General features: G+C 37.7%; 1 protein-coding gene and 1 long non-coding RNA gene across 3 annotated transcripts in view; one reads left to right on the top strand and one right to left on the bottom strand.

Moving 5' to 3' along the window:
- The window catches only part of NFATC3 (nuclear factor of activated T cells 3), a 77529-nt gene extending 65573 nt beyond the window's left edge, over positions 1-11956 (top strand). For both annotated transcript variants that reach the window (XM_063334292.1, XM_063334291.1), the window contains one exon: positions 8431-11956. In XM_063334292.1, the coding sequence (XP_063190362.1) occupies positions 8431-8555 (125 nt within the window). In that variant the 3' untranslated portion in view covers positions 8556-11956. The remainder of the gene's footprint in view (positions 1-8430) is intronic.
- LOC134515386 (uncharacterized) overlaps positions 1-16947 on the bottom strand; it is a 37991-nt gene that overhangs the window by 8768 nt on the left and 12276 nt on the right. The window lies entirely within an intron of this gene.

Genomic DNA, 16947 nt, shown 5'->3' with positions numbered 1-16947 from the left:
AAAAAACCAGACCCAGAGATAACCATGCTTACACACAAATGCTAGCATCTGGGAAATATAATTGAGAGACATGGCATTTTTTTAAATTAAAATAGTGGGTATTTGAGGTATTTGGTGTAAGAAAGATAGTCAGCGTGGTACTAATGCAAGAGATGTTTACACAGGAAAGTTAGTAGAACGGTTCTGTACCTTGAAGAGCGCTTTGTGTCAAATCAGACAAGCTAACTGTATCAACTAGTAGCACAGAATCCTTACACATTTAACTTCCAGGCTTAACTTACAGTATAGCTTCTAAATTCTACTGCTGAACGGCAAAGCAACCATAACTATAGTGTGCTGCAGGAGATCAAGCTGCAAAGGCAGGAAATACACTAATGGAATACTTGCGTCATCCTTTATAGAATGGGTCAGTGCGATGACTGCTTCATGGAGCACTAAGTCATGAGAAGAACCCAGAAGGGGAAGTATCTCTTTATTTGGTCCAAAGGAGCATACAGAAACTGCTTAAAAAAAAAAAAATTAAAAAAATATTTCTTTTTTTTGTAGCAGTTTCAGCATTACAGGCTGTGACAAACTTCAAAAGGGGAACTATAAGAAAACAATAAAACTTACTTAAGAAAAAATAGGCGGTCAAAAGGGTAAAATAGTTCCAAGCAGTCTGCAAACTATTTATGAAGGTTCAGACTAAGTGTACGACTACTTTGCAGTGAGAGACTAAAAGCTGCTTCCAAATGCAGAAGACAGAAAAGAACATGAAAATTATTAGGTTAAATATGAAACCTGGCCAAAGGTGACAAATCAGGAGTTCTGTTAAAATTAGATATATGAATTCAGAAAGTTTTTTGTATTGATGCTCACAGCTGAGAAACACATGCCAAAGTCCTTTGAAAAACGGACATGTTGCAGGACCTGCCTCAAGTTGAGGTGTCAGTAAAAAGGTTTCAGAACAAACAGATAAACAGACAGTGACAATTCACCTCCCCCAGATGACATGCTAGACAATAGCTCTGAAGGAGTAAGCAACAGTTGAACTATTAACTGTAATGTACAACCTCTTGCTTAAATCTGATTTGGCGACAGGGGACTGGAAGTTGTTAAATATGACGCTGCTACTGCTCAGCTATTCAGAGAAGCGAAAAACAAAAACTGCATAGAAACCTGTACAGGAAGACCTTGTGATTAAAGAAAATCAGTTAGTTAAAGGAGTGGAAATTAGGGTAAGGGAAGGAAAAAAAGCCTGCCTTAATTCCATACATCCAGTGACAAGCTCTCTGGACTATTCTCGTTAAAAGCCCTCTTGAATTTAAAATGGACAATTCTGTGAAAACCTGGTCAGTAGCCTTAGAAGGGTGAATAAATACGAGGAATATTTAGGAAACTAGCAGAGAATGACTAAATGCTACTATATAGATCTGTTATATGCCTGCATCTTGTCCCTGTCACAAAGAATTGGATGCATACAGGTTGTTTTGTGGAGTGTTTTGGTTAAGGACAACTATCATGACCAAAGATTTGTAACAGAATTGCATTGAATCAGCTAGGACTCTCCAGCCACAAAAATGAATGAGGAGAATATGCCAAATATAATAACAATGAATAGGTGGCACGGAAAAGGTATTGGAAAATACTTCTTGAGAGAGAAAACAGTAAAAGTGACCACCAAGTAATCATGCAGCAAGTTCAACACATATAAGAAGCATTGCTACAGTTATACATAGTTAAGCTTTGGAACTTACTGTCTCAGAATGTTGCCGATGACAGAATTTTGCACAGACCTTAAAGACCCCAGGGAGAAAATCCAAATGAGACCATTTAGCACAAAAGATACTGTTTCTGGCTTGGGAATTCCCTAGGACAAACACATTTTGGAGGCTGGTGGAACATCCTGGGGAAGTATCTTGTGTTTTCCTTAGGTCTCTACTATTGGCCATTACATACCTAACGGTTTGTAATCTGAAATCGTTTGCTTGTAGTTTGCCATGGAGGTTTTTCAGCAGTATTTTTGACCTACAGAGGCCTAAAATGCTTAGTAACTGCCTATCAGGGAGATTCTCTTGTCCTGTAGAAAGTATAGACGCTGATTTACAGAATACCAGCTTCCTGCAAGGGAAAAGAGGTCAACTTGCAGTGTTCCCGGAAGGGCCTTTAGGTTTAGGAATTGCTTATATTTTCCTTTCTGCTCCAGTACAAAAAACATTTGTCTCTTAGCATTCACAGAGATAGGGGGAATTAAGTACAGAGCAATTTTGAAGCATGCTAGTATTTGGCTGGCATTTGGTTTTCAAAGGTAATGCCTTTACTTCTGATGTTAGAACTTCAAACACCTATCTTAGAGATTATGCTACATCTAGACGTGCTTTTATTCTAATATAAAATATTCGGTAAGGTGGTACACGTGTACAAGCTGACTGACAAATTATGGATTGGTCTCACACTGAGGGAATAAATTAAAGTGGCATTCTAGAATTGATTAAACAAACCAGTAGGAAAAAAAGCATAGATCTTACAAGCATATCAAAGCACCAGTTCCTCTTTTTTTAAAAAAAAAATATGAATTTAGAGCAAGAAGTTCTTAATTTACCCAGAACACGCAGCAACTTGTTATTAAAAGCACCAGCTTTCATGAAGTTGTCATGCTTCGTAACACAAGAGCTTAATTCTGCTCAATCAGCTAACATGGATAACTTTTTGTATGTGAGAATTTATCCTGCGAGGTTGGTCAGTTCTGCTCACAGGACACTGCTCCACATCTCAGTTGGAACAGCTGATAAGACCACTACCCCTAGCTGTACGTGTCACTCACTGCACGAACGGCCGAGCTCTTCAACCTAATTTTAGTTTAGTTTATCTTAAAACTCTGGATTGCAAATTGCAACAGTTTTAAGAGATCTTCATGAACAGTTTGGCTGTTTGTGGAGAAAACAGCTGGAGCAATAACTTTATCAGCTGTCCCAGTGCAAGTCTTCAGTGACCAAGAGGCAAAGTCCTCAGCCTAAAAGATAAGGGCAGAGGGAGTGGGAAGAGGCCTCCAAGGAGCTGTGGCCCAGTTTTCTGTCAGTCTCAGTGTCTGGGCTGTCTTTCATGTGTGCAGTCAGTAGGGACTTAAAAAAGCAAACAGAACACTATGTGAAATCAAAACAGTGGGAACAACCCAGTAAAACTGAGTATGTGGTTGCTCTTGTTTTACGAGCCTGAGAGCAGATCCCAAAGTCAGTTATCTTCTACTCTCTTACGCTGGAATTGATGTTAGTATGCTACTTAATTTTTTTGAAAGGTTGTAAGAGCTTGAGCTTCCAGATGACTTTCAGTGCAGCACATTCATGCTTTTTTGAAGCATTACAGAGAGGGAAGAAGAAACCCCAAAAAACTACAAAAAACTTTGTAATACAATACTACAGTATTGACAGGTCCAATCTAATCTGTCTGTAGCAGAAGATTTTCTCCCCACCATATTATATTCTGTTCTGCACAATCTATTTTTAACTATTAGTATAAATTTACCAGCCATCTCACACTATGTATAAATATGAGGGAAGAAAAAGGTGAAACTATTGCAAATAAAGTAACAGCTGAAATCTGGGATCGCTGCCAGAGAGGTCAATTAAATAGACATAGGAAAGTTGTTAAAATCATTTCCATTTCACAGCCTGATTTAAAGAAATAAAAATAAAAAATGCTGGACTGCATTTTGATCCACGCCATATCTGACAAAAAAGTTTTCAAAACGCAGTTACCACTTTCGTAGTGGAGGAATCCACCACATTTCTATACAGTGTAGTGTGTGCCACCACTCTCTCTTTTGGTCTGATCCAGTCTTTATTTCAAGATTAGCAACCTGGATCGTTAGCGTATAAAACATTTGACAACACTTTTCATGCTATCCACTCAGTTGACAATGATCATCCAAAACAGTTTTAGGTCATCAGTAGCTACTAAATGAGTAGTAAATATTAGCTAGACCTCTGTAATTATTTAGTATGTAAAATACTTCTGGTTCCTCATCTCTTGACAGCAGAGATCCAGAGTATGGGATCAGCAGTCGGAACACCTGGCACCAAACATACCAAACAGGCAGTGATTTAATTTGGGGAAGGGGACGTGGTGGGGGGGGAAGGTAGTAGACTGAAAGAGTCACGGTCCTACTCACATAACTGTTCGGCTGCATTTTAAGTCTCATGAGACTGTCTGTCTTCAGAGAGGCAACAGAAGTATAAACTACACAACACAAGTGAACCTGGCAGACAGACCATACAGCACCTTGACAACATGCTCAAGATCTGTTTTACTGAATCCTGAATAAGCTCTGTAGCCTTCCCCTAGGAACCTGCGCTGAGGGAAGAAAGGAAGTTTTATAAAAAAAAAAAAATAAGTGCATGTATTAAAAAAGCCATGCATCTTGGTTTCCCAGTATCTAGTTGCTAACTCGATGGCTTTTAAGGTTAGGCGAAAGGACACATGAAATCTTTCTAGCTGTATTTCTAGGACAGCGTAGCCCATGCACCCCATAGCCAAAAATAAGAAAGGTGGAATAATGTGTTCTTCTGGAAGTACAGAAAACAAGTTTTCTTTTGTTTATAAGGCATCATCAGTACAGCCTGAGCTCTGGTTTCTCAGGACTGTCGAAGTTGACTACTTCTCCCAATTTGTCACCCAAGAACTTGGATTTTGCTAGACAACATTATAGAAACCCTGTGTTTATGCTGACAAATTAAGTTTTCAGTTTTAATCACAGACCACTAGATGTTCTGTGATTGATCCTATGTGGAAGAAGGTAATGTGTCATGCATTCAAATACTAACCTTTGGACTTCTATTTTAGTCTTTAAACTAATACAACTTTTTCCCCTCACACATTAATACAAAAAGGAAAACACTGTAGGATTTCACCTTCAGTCTTGTACATTTCTATGCAGGATTTAACTCTTCTTACTGACTACATGATTTACATTTTAAACTTCTTTAATTAATACCACTCCACTGTCAGAAAGATAAGTTAATTATGATAATGCTGGTAAACACAAGATGTCCTTCATATAAAGCCGGGTGCGTCCTAATTCAGATATATGCAGGCATCTCATTTGCTGCCTTAAACCCGAGTTTTCGGTGAGCTGTTCCAAAGGACTGCCTAATTTTGGTAAACATTCAGCATGTCTTCTTTACAATGCTTTTTTCAGGCTTTAAAAGACCAGCCTTCTCTAGAAAAGCTGCTTTCCTAGTTTAAATGCCTATTCCTATTCCTCCGTCTGCCAGACTGCAAGCTAGGTGGGTCCTCCCCACTGTCCCCATTCATCCCTTCCACCACTCCCAAATGTGTTGGGCTCAGGCAGGAGGCCGGTGCCTCACCTCGCCTCTCACCCATCCCTGCCACGACCTCCCTGCCCCCCTGTCTCAAACCCGGCGGTCAGCCTATTGCACCCCAGAAGGTCAGAGCACTTGGATCTCAGCTGCTGGCTTCTGCAGGCCGTGCTTTCTTTGAAGTGTTTTCACCATCATCTGTACATAATCTAAATCAACGTATAGTCTTCCTGAGTCTGCAGGCTTCCCCCAGCCATTTGTTGCTTACAGATTTCCAGAGAGCTGAAATGGGTGCTCTTGAAAAGTATAAAATAGGAAAATGTGTTAGTCAGGAGGCTGTGGTCTGTGAAAAAACACCTTTGCCAGACACAGCAGAAAAAGGATTCTGACTTTTGATTTAGGCCAGCATGGTGCTCTGACAGAACGCTGATTTAGATACCGGGTTTTGTTTTGGTTTTTTTGTTTTTTTTTTTTTTCCCAAAAAGCACACTTGAATACCGCTTGGGTTTAAAAATCAGCAGTCCTAACAAAATCACTATGGCAAGTAAAACTACTCCATTAGACAAGTATCTCCCTCAGAAATGATAGATATTTCTAATGTAAATCCAGATAAACCAGATAAATCTGCATTGGCCACATACTAAAAACGTTGCCAAAAAAGTTCTCCAGCAGCAAAATGAAAGGTATGACAGAGCTATCTCACTGAGCTATGAAACAGCTTCTTGTAAACAAATTTATGATTGTTTAAAAACAAACAAACAAAAACCCAAACACACAAACTAACCTGTAACTTTAATTTAATACTCTACATAATGAATTATCCAGAACTTTGGCAAGTAAAACACCACATGACCAGCTATTGTATTCACAGTGTAATGTGATTCAAGGAAAATTTAATGCCACGTAACTACATGCGGTTCAGATAAACACCTTTGCCTGTGGGAACTACAAAACATCACAGCAGTATAGACCAGTTTGTTCTGATATTGCCAGTACAGATACATATCATCTATCAAAACTTAAAGAAAGTAACCGCCTAATAATTTCAAAACATAAAAGGTATTTAGCTATGTTGCGTTTTATTGTACCGCTCATCAAAGTTTTAGTAGTACTGAACAGCTGCAATGTTTGATTTGCACAAAGCGACTGCTCAGTAGCATGCAGTAGATAATAGCTGTTAGAGGTCCTGTAGTGAGTGCCCTGACAGAAACTGATGGAGCATAGTTCTTATAAATGAACATCTACATTTTGTTTTTAAAAAAAGTCCTGTTTTTTAACAGCTGTTTACTTATGCATTGTGTTGGCATAATAAAAATACTTGAAAAAGTATGCTACCTGCAGTCACACAATTTTCAGTGTCGTAGTGACAGTTAATTTAATGAAAGAATTTTTTTTTAAGCCAAATAAATTTCAAGTCTTGTAACGCTCGAGGGAACTGGTTATTACATAGCTCATCTGAACTGTTTTAACCTTTGGGCTGCAATAATGTGTATTTTTAACAAGCTGTCCTTGCATTCATGCAAGAGAATACTATTGCCATTGATTGACTTTTAGCTAACAAATACCTCGGTCCATGGTTACATATGGGTATAAGAATGGTGATTTTAAAGCTTTCCTAAGTAAACTAAAAGAATACAGACAAAACTTGTTTTCAGAGTTGGATTTTATATATATTATACTTACTTCAGGGCATTCACAATATTACTACATTTTCTTTCAGACCCGCTTACGCAACTGCTGCAGCAAAAGGCAATGTTCAGACCATTGCGCGCTCTATAAACATAAAAAGCAATTTACACTACCTGTAGATAGATTTTGTTATGCCTCTGCCAGACAGGAATGGTTAGTAGAAAACGTTAGGAAGGGTGGTGAAGGATACTAATATTGTTCAGTGAAGTTACCCGATGGAGAACAAAAGAGCAAAAGCCTAGGTTCCAAATCTGTTAAGATTTTCAATAGAAGCAGCTTACTAGCAAAACTAAAAGGTCTTGTTTTTACTAGGAATGGTCCTTACTCCACAAAAGGATCCCATTAAATGCCTGTTTATAGAAGGTCCAACAAACTCATGTCAGAGGCTTTTCTTTTATTACTACAATTCAGCACATTCAAAGTCTTGCTGAATAAGAGATACTGTATAGCTACTGCCACTCAACCATGGAAAACAACATGGCTGACTGTTTCTTCTAACTATTAAATAATAATTTATATTGTGGCTATCTATTATTTATCTAAAATTTGTGATTACTACTTAATGTGGTATTTTTCATCTCCACTTAGAATATTACTCCGTTTTCTTACTTACCGTTGCCCATTTTGTAAAATGGACATTTATATCACTGCATTTACGCTTGTCCATTAAAATAATTTTTTTTGTCACCTTCCAAACTCAATTGTACTGCAATCAATTATCTAGGCTTTAGAGTAACACTCCAAAATTGTCATTTGTTGATAACTTAAGTGCTACTTTGTCACATTCACAGTGGTGTCCCTCACTTGCAAATAGTAATAGTTGACTGCTCTTTGCTGAATTTGACACACACACACAGAGACGCACAAACTGACTTGAGCTGCATATTAGTCAATCTTCATTCTTCGCTATAGAAAAGTTGCTGATAGCTAAGGAAGATTTTGTTACTGCAGTTTCAGAAATGCAAGTATTCAGAAAACTGGCCGATTAAATAGGGACATAGTATTAAAAAGAATATTCTATTAACCAAAATCCAAGTTCTGAGGAAGTTCTGTAGGTAGCTTGAAAGAGTTATTTGTTGTGCCTGTAACACTCTTTAACAGGAAGAGTTCTGTGGGGAATTCTACACTAAACTGACCTATGCCATACCTTTCAGTGACCTGGTTGTCATGAATATTTATGTACTTATTTTCTTCAAGTGTTTTAGGGATCCTTCAACATGGATTATGGTAAGTACAAAGTGTAATACCGAGAGAAACTAGGACCTTTGCCCCAAGCCCCCCACTCAGCTGTTACTGCAAGTTAGGTTCCTCATTCATCCTCTGTTACTGTACTGCATCAAGGCTTAGCACTGAAATATTTCTTTTTAAAAGGGTTACGCTGATGAGTTCTGCCTTTTGGAAAGCATAAAAACAGTCACTTTTTAATTTTTTTTTTTTTTTTTTTTAGTGAATGAGATCATAGGAAGAGATATGTCACAGATCTCAGTGTCACATGGAACAACAGTGGCCAGCCAGCCTGCACGTACATGTCCTGGATCTCTGGAGACAAGAATATCTGACGGAATCCAGTAGTGAATAAGCTTACAACTAAACATCCATGAAAACTTAACAGTTTCTCTGAATATTTCTTCGTCCTCTTCCTTTTTAGACTTACTGTGCTTCCAACTCTGTGGCCTTTATGAACTGGAACAGTGGATCCTTGCAAAGCCCTTTTAGTGGGTTACATTTTTGATGTAGAGACAGAGCATTTTAATTATAGTTCCTCAGATGCTGTAAAGAGACTTCTTAAAACGGACACACAGAATCTACACCAGATATTTTAACTGTTTCAAAGTTACAAACAAGCTTTGCTCTTTGCATTTAAATAGAATACTTTTATATTGCAAGCGCTTCAGATGTGTGGAGATGTTAGTTTGCTCTCATAATATTCACAGTACTGAATGTGGAAAAGATTTAATACACATCTTCAGTGTGCTGCTTTCCTTTAGAGATAGTATAGTTTGTAACTAATAATTTGTAACACCTTTCGGTCATTTTGGAAAGCCTTTTAAAGCTTCTATTGTTTAATTTTTTTTTTAATATAATCTTCCAGTGGCAAATCATACCTGTCATCTGAAGCCAATGCCATGGAAGCCATTGTGTATACAAATACTGTAGTGTTTTCTTTCTTAGATTCATAGGAAGCAAAGCCAAATGTAGATCTGCACTTGTTTATAAACTGAAAATGTTACTTGATAGGCTGCAAAAAGACCATTCCATCATGAAAGTGTTGGGATAGAAATGACATTCCAAAAATTTAACTTTTATAACTTTGTGGATAATCTTCCTGTTCTTTATTAGCACAGGCTCCTCCTTGAAATAGCTTTTTCTTAGAAAGTTACATTTGTAATCAAATTTGAGCAGTATGATTTTAGATTAAAAAACAGCAACGTCAAAGCCATGTTAGATACAGAAGAAATTTTAATATTTGCTGAGGATCTAAGTGTTCCTGTTATCCCTACAGAATATGGTTTTGAAATCACCAATTCAGTGGCATTCAAATCTTCCATGCAATAAATCATTTGATCACATCTCTATCTTTTATGTGCTGTATGCCTGACCATGCCACTTGGAAGTCCTAAGGAGATGACAATTACAGTTCCTTAAATTTAAGCTGTTTATAAATGTCAGTTTGCTAAGAAGTAATTTACTGTGAATTAGTGGTTAGGTAGTAGAACTTGCCCGTGTTTAATTGTAAACATGTGAAGCAGAAGCTACCAAAGAAACATGCAAGATTCATAGAGCAGTAAACTTCGTGCTGCGCTCAAAGGATGCATTTCCCTTACCCACATAATCTGATACATTTGAAACGATCTGTTTACATCATTGTTAAAAATCTCAGGCCTCTATGAATAGAAACCTAGGAGAGGATCTGAAACTGCCTGCTTTGGCCACGAACATTTCCCTCCCCCAGAAGACACTGTCGTTTACAAAGCTTTCTGATATGGAACATACAGGGTACAACTGTCACAGCAAAGTAAGATCAGAAATACACTGAACCTCAAAACATTTCAGATGTTAGTTTTAGTTCCTCATTCGAGTGAACCAGGATGCTCTAATGAAAATTAAGAGCGAATACACTCAAAAAATTTGAAAAACAGAAAGTGTATTTGCATTGAAACTAGTTCAGACAACTGTGGACGTTTTAGCGGTTTAACACATGTGGAGCACATGCCTCTTTCTGTAGAGAATTAATACAGACTCTTAAAATTCCAGTAAAACGGTCTTAAAGCGGATACCATTACTGAATTGTAATACCTGTAAGAATAAACAACAGATTCTACTGATGTTGCACTTCGGCAGACAGTCACAGGGAGAACTTTCCATTGAGCCCTCTGCAGGCAAAACATTACGCCTAATTTAAGTCAACACCCAAGCAATACCATTAAAGTAGCTATAATCCCATCTTTGTAATAGCTGAATCATGAACTTCTAAAGAGACCATATATTAAGCAGGTGACATTATAACTCTTTATCAATGTAATTCCTTTTAAGAGTGCAGCCTAAGGCTACTATCTTGATGTTTCATAGTTATTTCAAACTACTTAATGCAAGGCCACTGTGTGCGTGCTGGGAATCATAAGCATCCTTTTTGTGAATGTATTGTTCAACGGTGCAAATCTTTAAATTTGCAGAAAAAAAAATGGCAGGGCTGTAATCTGAAAAGTGTGGTATTGTAATTGTCACTTAGCGATGGTGCTTTACTCTGTCCTCTACTCATTTACGTTAAAGATCCTAAAAAAGGATTCACATGCTCAGAAATACGTCTACTTACTTTTTTAACACCTTAACCAACCAAAACACACACAACACTGTAAACTATGTAGTTGTCTTCAGACTGTGTGCTGGTGGCAAGGCATGTTCCAGTTTTCATTCATGTATTGGGTCTTTTGCATTAACCATGGTTTGTAGGAGAATTCTAACTTAAAAGCTTTTCATACTGTATGGGATTTATGCTCCTTTATCCTACTGGTACAGACTCTCCTTGCAAGTTCTCCAAGTAGCTGGAATTCACACTGTACCTAAAATATAGGAGCCCAAACAATCCGGAGTTGCTATGCACTAAATTTTCTGATGCCTTTAAATACCTTGATGCCTGTAGACATAGAGATGCTTTCCTATTTAAAAATGAAATAAAAAAAAAATATATAGCTTTGGATACTAAAGCAGTTTTGTATTTGCCTTGTAAAAGCTTCAATACAAGGGTCTTAATTTTATTTTAGCTTGTGTGATAACGTAGGTAAAGACTGTTAATCTTGTATAATTTTAGTGATATAAAAAGCACACAATCTCTATTGGACTATGCAAATTTAATTAACAACAGAACCCGGCAACTGTTGATATTTTGTTGGCATCCACTTCCTCGCCCTTAAGTCCTTTCTTCTCCCCAGGTACTTTTCCAAAACTTTTTAATAATTTAGATTATCCTGAAGGAAAGCCTTAATGATGAGGTAGCTTTTCTATAAGGAGGGTCAAAAATCAATGTTAAAAACAAAAAATTAAGGGGTAGTATATTAATCCAGGGGGGAGGGGGGTGATTTCTGAAATTACCATAAACTAGCAATCTGAATTTCTCTAGTAAAACTTTCATGTTATCAGGGGAACTGCCATCCTTTTTAAACCAAAGAATGAAAATGTCATGACAGTTTGTTCTGATACAAACAAAGCTTTGAAACTCTATTTTTGATACTCATAACGGATGTCATTCCTTGAGGTTCGGAAGTCGTTCAAATTGAAGTTTTGTATTTAAAAACATGGGACAATAAAGATTAAGTTCTAGATGTTTACAGAGCCTTGTATTGTAATTTCATGTACATTTTGTATTTTAAACATTTTTGTAAGTTATGATTGCAGTGCTACTTGCAGAAATAAAGGGAAAAACTTGCATTTAGGCTCTTAAATTGTAGTGTTCAAATAAATAAAAATAATGCAAATGTGTTGTCATTTATTTAAAATGCAGCCCCGAATGCTGAGTGGGAAGAAACTCCCTATTTGTGATGCAGTGGTAAACAACTATGCTCAGTTGTGACATAGGAAATGAGGGACACGCAGTACTCCCCCTAGAAGAATGGTGGTTTTGAAGCAATATAAGAGTTTGGGGCTTAATTTAGAGCCAGCAACAGTGGGCCTGTACATATGTAATGTCAGCAGAGCTGACAGAGTATGTTTGTGCAGTAACTGGTGGTTTCCTGTTCGCCAGTATCATTGTTTCAATTAGACAATCACAAGATTATTTTGAGAAATTATTCCAGAAATTATTATTCAGGGAGTGCATCACAAACAGTAATTTCCATTCCTGAAAGGATATTATCATAGGCAAGATGCAGTTAAAATGTTTCAGAAATAGACATAAGATTCCTACAAAGTGTAAATTATTTGGCAAATCTTGGCTGATGAAGCAGTACTGAGGGAAATGCCTTTGGGAATGGTATAGTAGATTTAGGCCTTAAAACCTCATCTCAGTGATATTAGTGCTACAGGGTCTTTTACTTAGCTGTGTAATCCCTAGATGTATTAAGGCACGCGCGTGTTCCAAACGCAGTGCTGCAGCAAAGCTCTGGCCTTTGGTTAGCAATGCACACCTGCCCGAGAGAGAAAAGGAGCAGCAATCGCACACTGATCTCCTCCTCACATTGCTCGGGGAGGACTCGGGCCACTTTAGGATTAGCCTCTTATTTATCTATAAATATAGCAGAAAGAGGTAGCTACAGTGCCAGGAACTGAATGCAAAGTAATTATATCTGAGTTTTACTAAAAATAGCACAAACAGTTTGAAAGCTTTTCCACGTGTTTTTTTTTTTGGTATGATTACCCAGTATATAATTAGCATATACCAACACTAGTAATAATCCATGTATTGACTGTGTATACTTCACTGTCAATTCAAGTCTTCTTTCAGATGCAAATAGGCTGATTCACTAAGATTGATGGGATAGGAGAGATGAGAGGATATGCAGTCACGCCAGGGCATTTATAGCTGAGCGTGGTTAACCCTGAGCACTCACACCGACACCTATATCTGTAGTATTGCAGAGACGAGACTTTATTCCGGGCATTGTGAAAACATTGCTTCTACCTTGCAAAACACTGTTTTGTAATTTCAGGTAATCAGAGAGAGGGAATGCCCTCTTAAAGTCATTTCCTTTAGAAGAATAATCAGAAGTTTCTGTTCATTTAGGACCAAAACCCAAAGGAGGTGCTGGCAGAAATCAAGGCCTTTTAATTCTCTTATTGTAGCTAGTATTTCCCTTAGAATATTCCATAGCATTACTTGTGCTATCTGCTTCCCTCTGCTCGTTTCCAGACTTCAGTCCCTCTCCCTGAAAACTGTCCCAGCCTAACTCAAAATACCACTGTATGCTTTGATTCCAACACTTACTCCACTGTAGTGAATTAGGTGAGGACTGAGATCTTTTCCAGACAGTCCCCCCACCTCTTCCCACCCCACCCCCCTTAGCTTTAATTCATTTACCAGAATAATATTCAGGAACTAGCCACTGCTGCAGTGATCAAAGTATTAAGGTACATGAAAGGTCATTAAGAGCATACTCAGTTCAACATGGAAAAGTAAGAGGATTTCTAATATATTTAAAATCATATATAGATTTGCAGACAGACTTCTCTGCTAATGTAAGTTTACGCTGAACTTTATTCTGCTTACTAAAACGGGTAACGTTTATCAGTCATTCTTAACACACAAAAACCATTGTCATTTGCTGATGTTCTCTTAGAAATTAATTATTTTACAATAACCTACTGTTACCTTTGTTACCAGTAATATATGCTACATGTACAAGATAATAGAAGGAAAAAAACTAACCAGACTTTAAGATAAAGAAGCAGTAAGAGTAGGATACTTGCTTTGCAAAGGCTTGTATGTACCATTAATTTTGTTTTAGAAAAGATTGGTCTGCTAGAGAAGTCAAGCTGTACAAATTCTCTGAGCTGTTTCTGCAAATTTAGAGGGATTTTTTTGCTGGTTTATTATTAAGTTTATTATCTTGAAATATTGTCTAAAAACTGATTAAAAAAATCTCTTCCTTACTGTCATTGTTGTGACATCTGCTGGTAAGAGCTGGAAGACTGTAGTCTGTGCTTGCTCCCATTACAGGGGCTCTCTCTCCAAAAAGTCATTCTATGACCTTTCTCATTAGACACCTTTATTCATAAATATACCTACAAAAGACAATGTTGCCATTCAACTTTCCTTACAGAAAGATTCACTGTGACAAAGCAAATAGAAGAGACTATTATACACTTCTGTATGCAGGAGCTGCGTTACCCATAAAGACAGAAGGCAACCAATGAAAGTATAAAAAGTTGGGTCTGGAAGAAATCAAAAAGATGTACAGCGTGGAAAATTCCTGAAGGTTGGACAGACTGATTCCCTAGCTAAGAGGGTGGGAAGCATGGGCTAAAGGGCCTGGAAATTATATAGGCCAGACAGTCTGAAAATAATAAAGGGCAGTTCTGATCAGAGAGCTCCTGCTCCTTGCATCAATAAGTTCAATGCCAACAGATCACTCAGAGTTTATATTGGAAACAATTGACAGTGCGTATTTGAACCACAGATGCCGTTTGTTGGGTGTTTTATTTTTGGGCTTTTTTCCCCACCAGTCTTAATAACGAGACTCCACTTTTGTTTCTAGTATCAATGCTGTTCCATCCTGCCATGCGCTCATACTCTTTCCTATCCACCTGACCTCTAGTATATGAGAAATAACTACTGTCAGTCTGTTCTTCTCTGTAATCAACATGTCGTAATTTTCAAAGAATAGTTATGCATCTAAAGAGGACTTAGACATTCATGAAAATATTGCTTGGGAATGCAGTGTTGGATAATCAATGGTATCACATGAAATAAGGTGAAGGGGAAAGGGAGCAACTACTTCTAGAAGTTCTTGGGTCAGTGGAATGAGAAATGACTGATGACTTGGAATGGTCCTCCTTTTAATAAAAAGCAGAGAAGACAAGGAAGCAGACTGCTGAAAATCTTGTCAGTTGGGAAGGCGAGTGTTTCTAAGAAAACAGGTAGTTTAAAAAAAAAAAAAGACACCACCACAAAAAAAAGCCAACAAACCAATAACCACCTCTACTCCTTAACAATTATAGCATCTAGTACAAAACATACAAGTCCCCAAGCCAAACTTCTAACATACTAAATCTTCTGCAAGTAACAAGAGTAAAGCTAGCATAGTGCTGGCTCTAACACTAATATCAGCTTTTGGGATTTAATCTGGTAGTGAGCACTCTGTCTTAGAACAAAGCATGAAAGGTCAGCGTTGCCTTCCTAAATTTAATATAGCTTGGTACAAAAGGTGTGATGGATTCTCTCTGCCAAGGTGTTAGCAACACTGCAAAAAATATACACCCCACAGAACAGCTAAGCATTCTCCCAGTTCTCTCACACGCATCATAAATTTCTCCTCATTGCAATAAAAGGATCTGTTTGTAAATATTCCATGAACTCCCTGGTGTATCCATCAGCCAAGTCTTTCTTACAATGTGCTGGAAAAGGACAAGACAAACTTTTAGAAGTCAGTATGTCACTATTTGCAAGTAGGAAATTCTGTGAGTATGACATAAGAAGAGATTTTTCCAGTCTTCTGTCATTTAAACAAGTGCCTTCAAAGCTGCTGCACAGCCTGCTCCGAAGCACTGCTTTTCTATGATTTAGGGAATTATGTTTTAGTTTTAAGATCTGGCATTGTAAGAAATGCATCATAATAAAGATGCAACCATTTAGAAATCAGAAACAGCGGATGTGGAGATCTCCAGTTTAACTGCCATTCATTCAACACATACACTGTGTGCTTTTTATCCAGCACCTCCGTGCGTACTGGTTGCTCATAACATTAATCCCAACAACTCTCTGTTACTTAGAACAGTTGCTGTTCAGGTCTCTGCTGTGCGATCATCAATCGTGTGATTGTATTAATTGTTCCTGTCTCTATCTGCATTAATTAGCACACTTACTATTTTGCAGATACGTGCATTTGTGCAATTCCATGCTCCCACCATTTCTGCCCTTCCTCACGAGGAATAAAAATTTGCTTATAAAATCTTCAACAGAAAGCAAATATGAGAGGTCAAGGATAACTTTATTCAAGTAACAGCAAATACCACCCTGTGACATTTGCCAGTAGCTGGATGAGGAGTACAAGTCATCAAGCCAATAGGACAAATAAGGCAATACTGAAACTGAATTAAGTGCTACTATGGGATTATTTTTTCTAAGGACATGAAAAAAAGAAGCTATGCCAAGAATGTCATCATTGCCATCTGACCTCACCACTGACAGAAATTATAATGGAAAAGTTGCACAAACAATGAAGGAAACAAGCAATCCAGCACTGGCAAAATACTGGGCTGAATGACATCGTGGTTTGGAGAGACAGAGACAGAGAGACATACATTTTGTGGCTGTCAGCAGAGTTTCACTGAGTCTAAAATGCTGATTGTCTGAGCCTAAACCCTTTGGAACTAATCCAGCTGCTAAAATTACACTGGAGACCAATAAGGTTTCCTTAGCTAGAAAGAGAAATACAAAACATACAAAAGAAAAAAAATATTTTTTTGATTACTGAGCAGGTCTCTCCAATTGCAGTCTTCCACTACTACAAAAGGTTAACCTCAACTCCTACTTCAGAACAGAAAAGCCTTTCGCAAATTTCTTAGCAACGCTTTTTAGATTGCAGTCAAGCTGTATAAAACACCCTTTCGATAAGCAAGGGTTAAACATATCACTGCCTAAGCAAGGCATGTTCTAGTGTTTATTGTTCAATTTTTCTGTGCCATTTTTGCCCACCCTCCTGGATCCCCCCCAAAGGGGCTGTGCCTTCATTGCTTTATATCACTTGCACATATATTACACTATGCTCTAGATTTTTTCCAACAGTACATGGACTCTTAGCAGTTCAAACAT

Source organism: Chroicocephalus ridibundus, chromosome 4, assembly GCF_963924245.1.
Source record: "Chroicocephalus ridibundus chromosome 4, bChrRid1.1, whole genome shotgun sequence".
Classification (NCBI taxonomy): domain Eukaryota; kingdom Metazoa; phylum Chordata; class Aves; order Charadriiformes; family Laridae; genus Chroicocephalus; species Chroicocephalus ridibundus.
The sequence above is the reverse complement of the archived record's forward strand: the minus strand, read 5'-3'. Positions and strand labels throughout refer to the sequence as shown.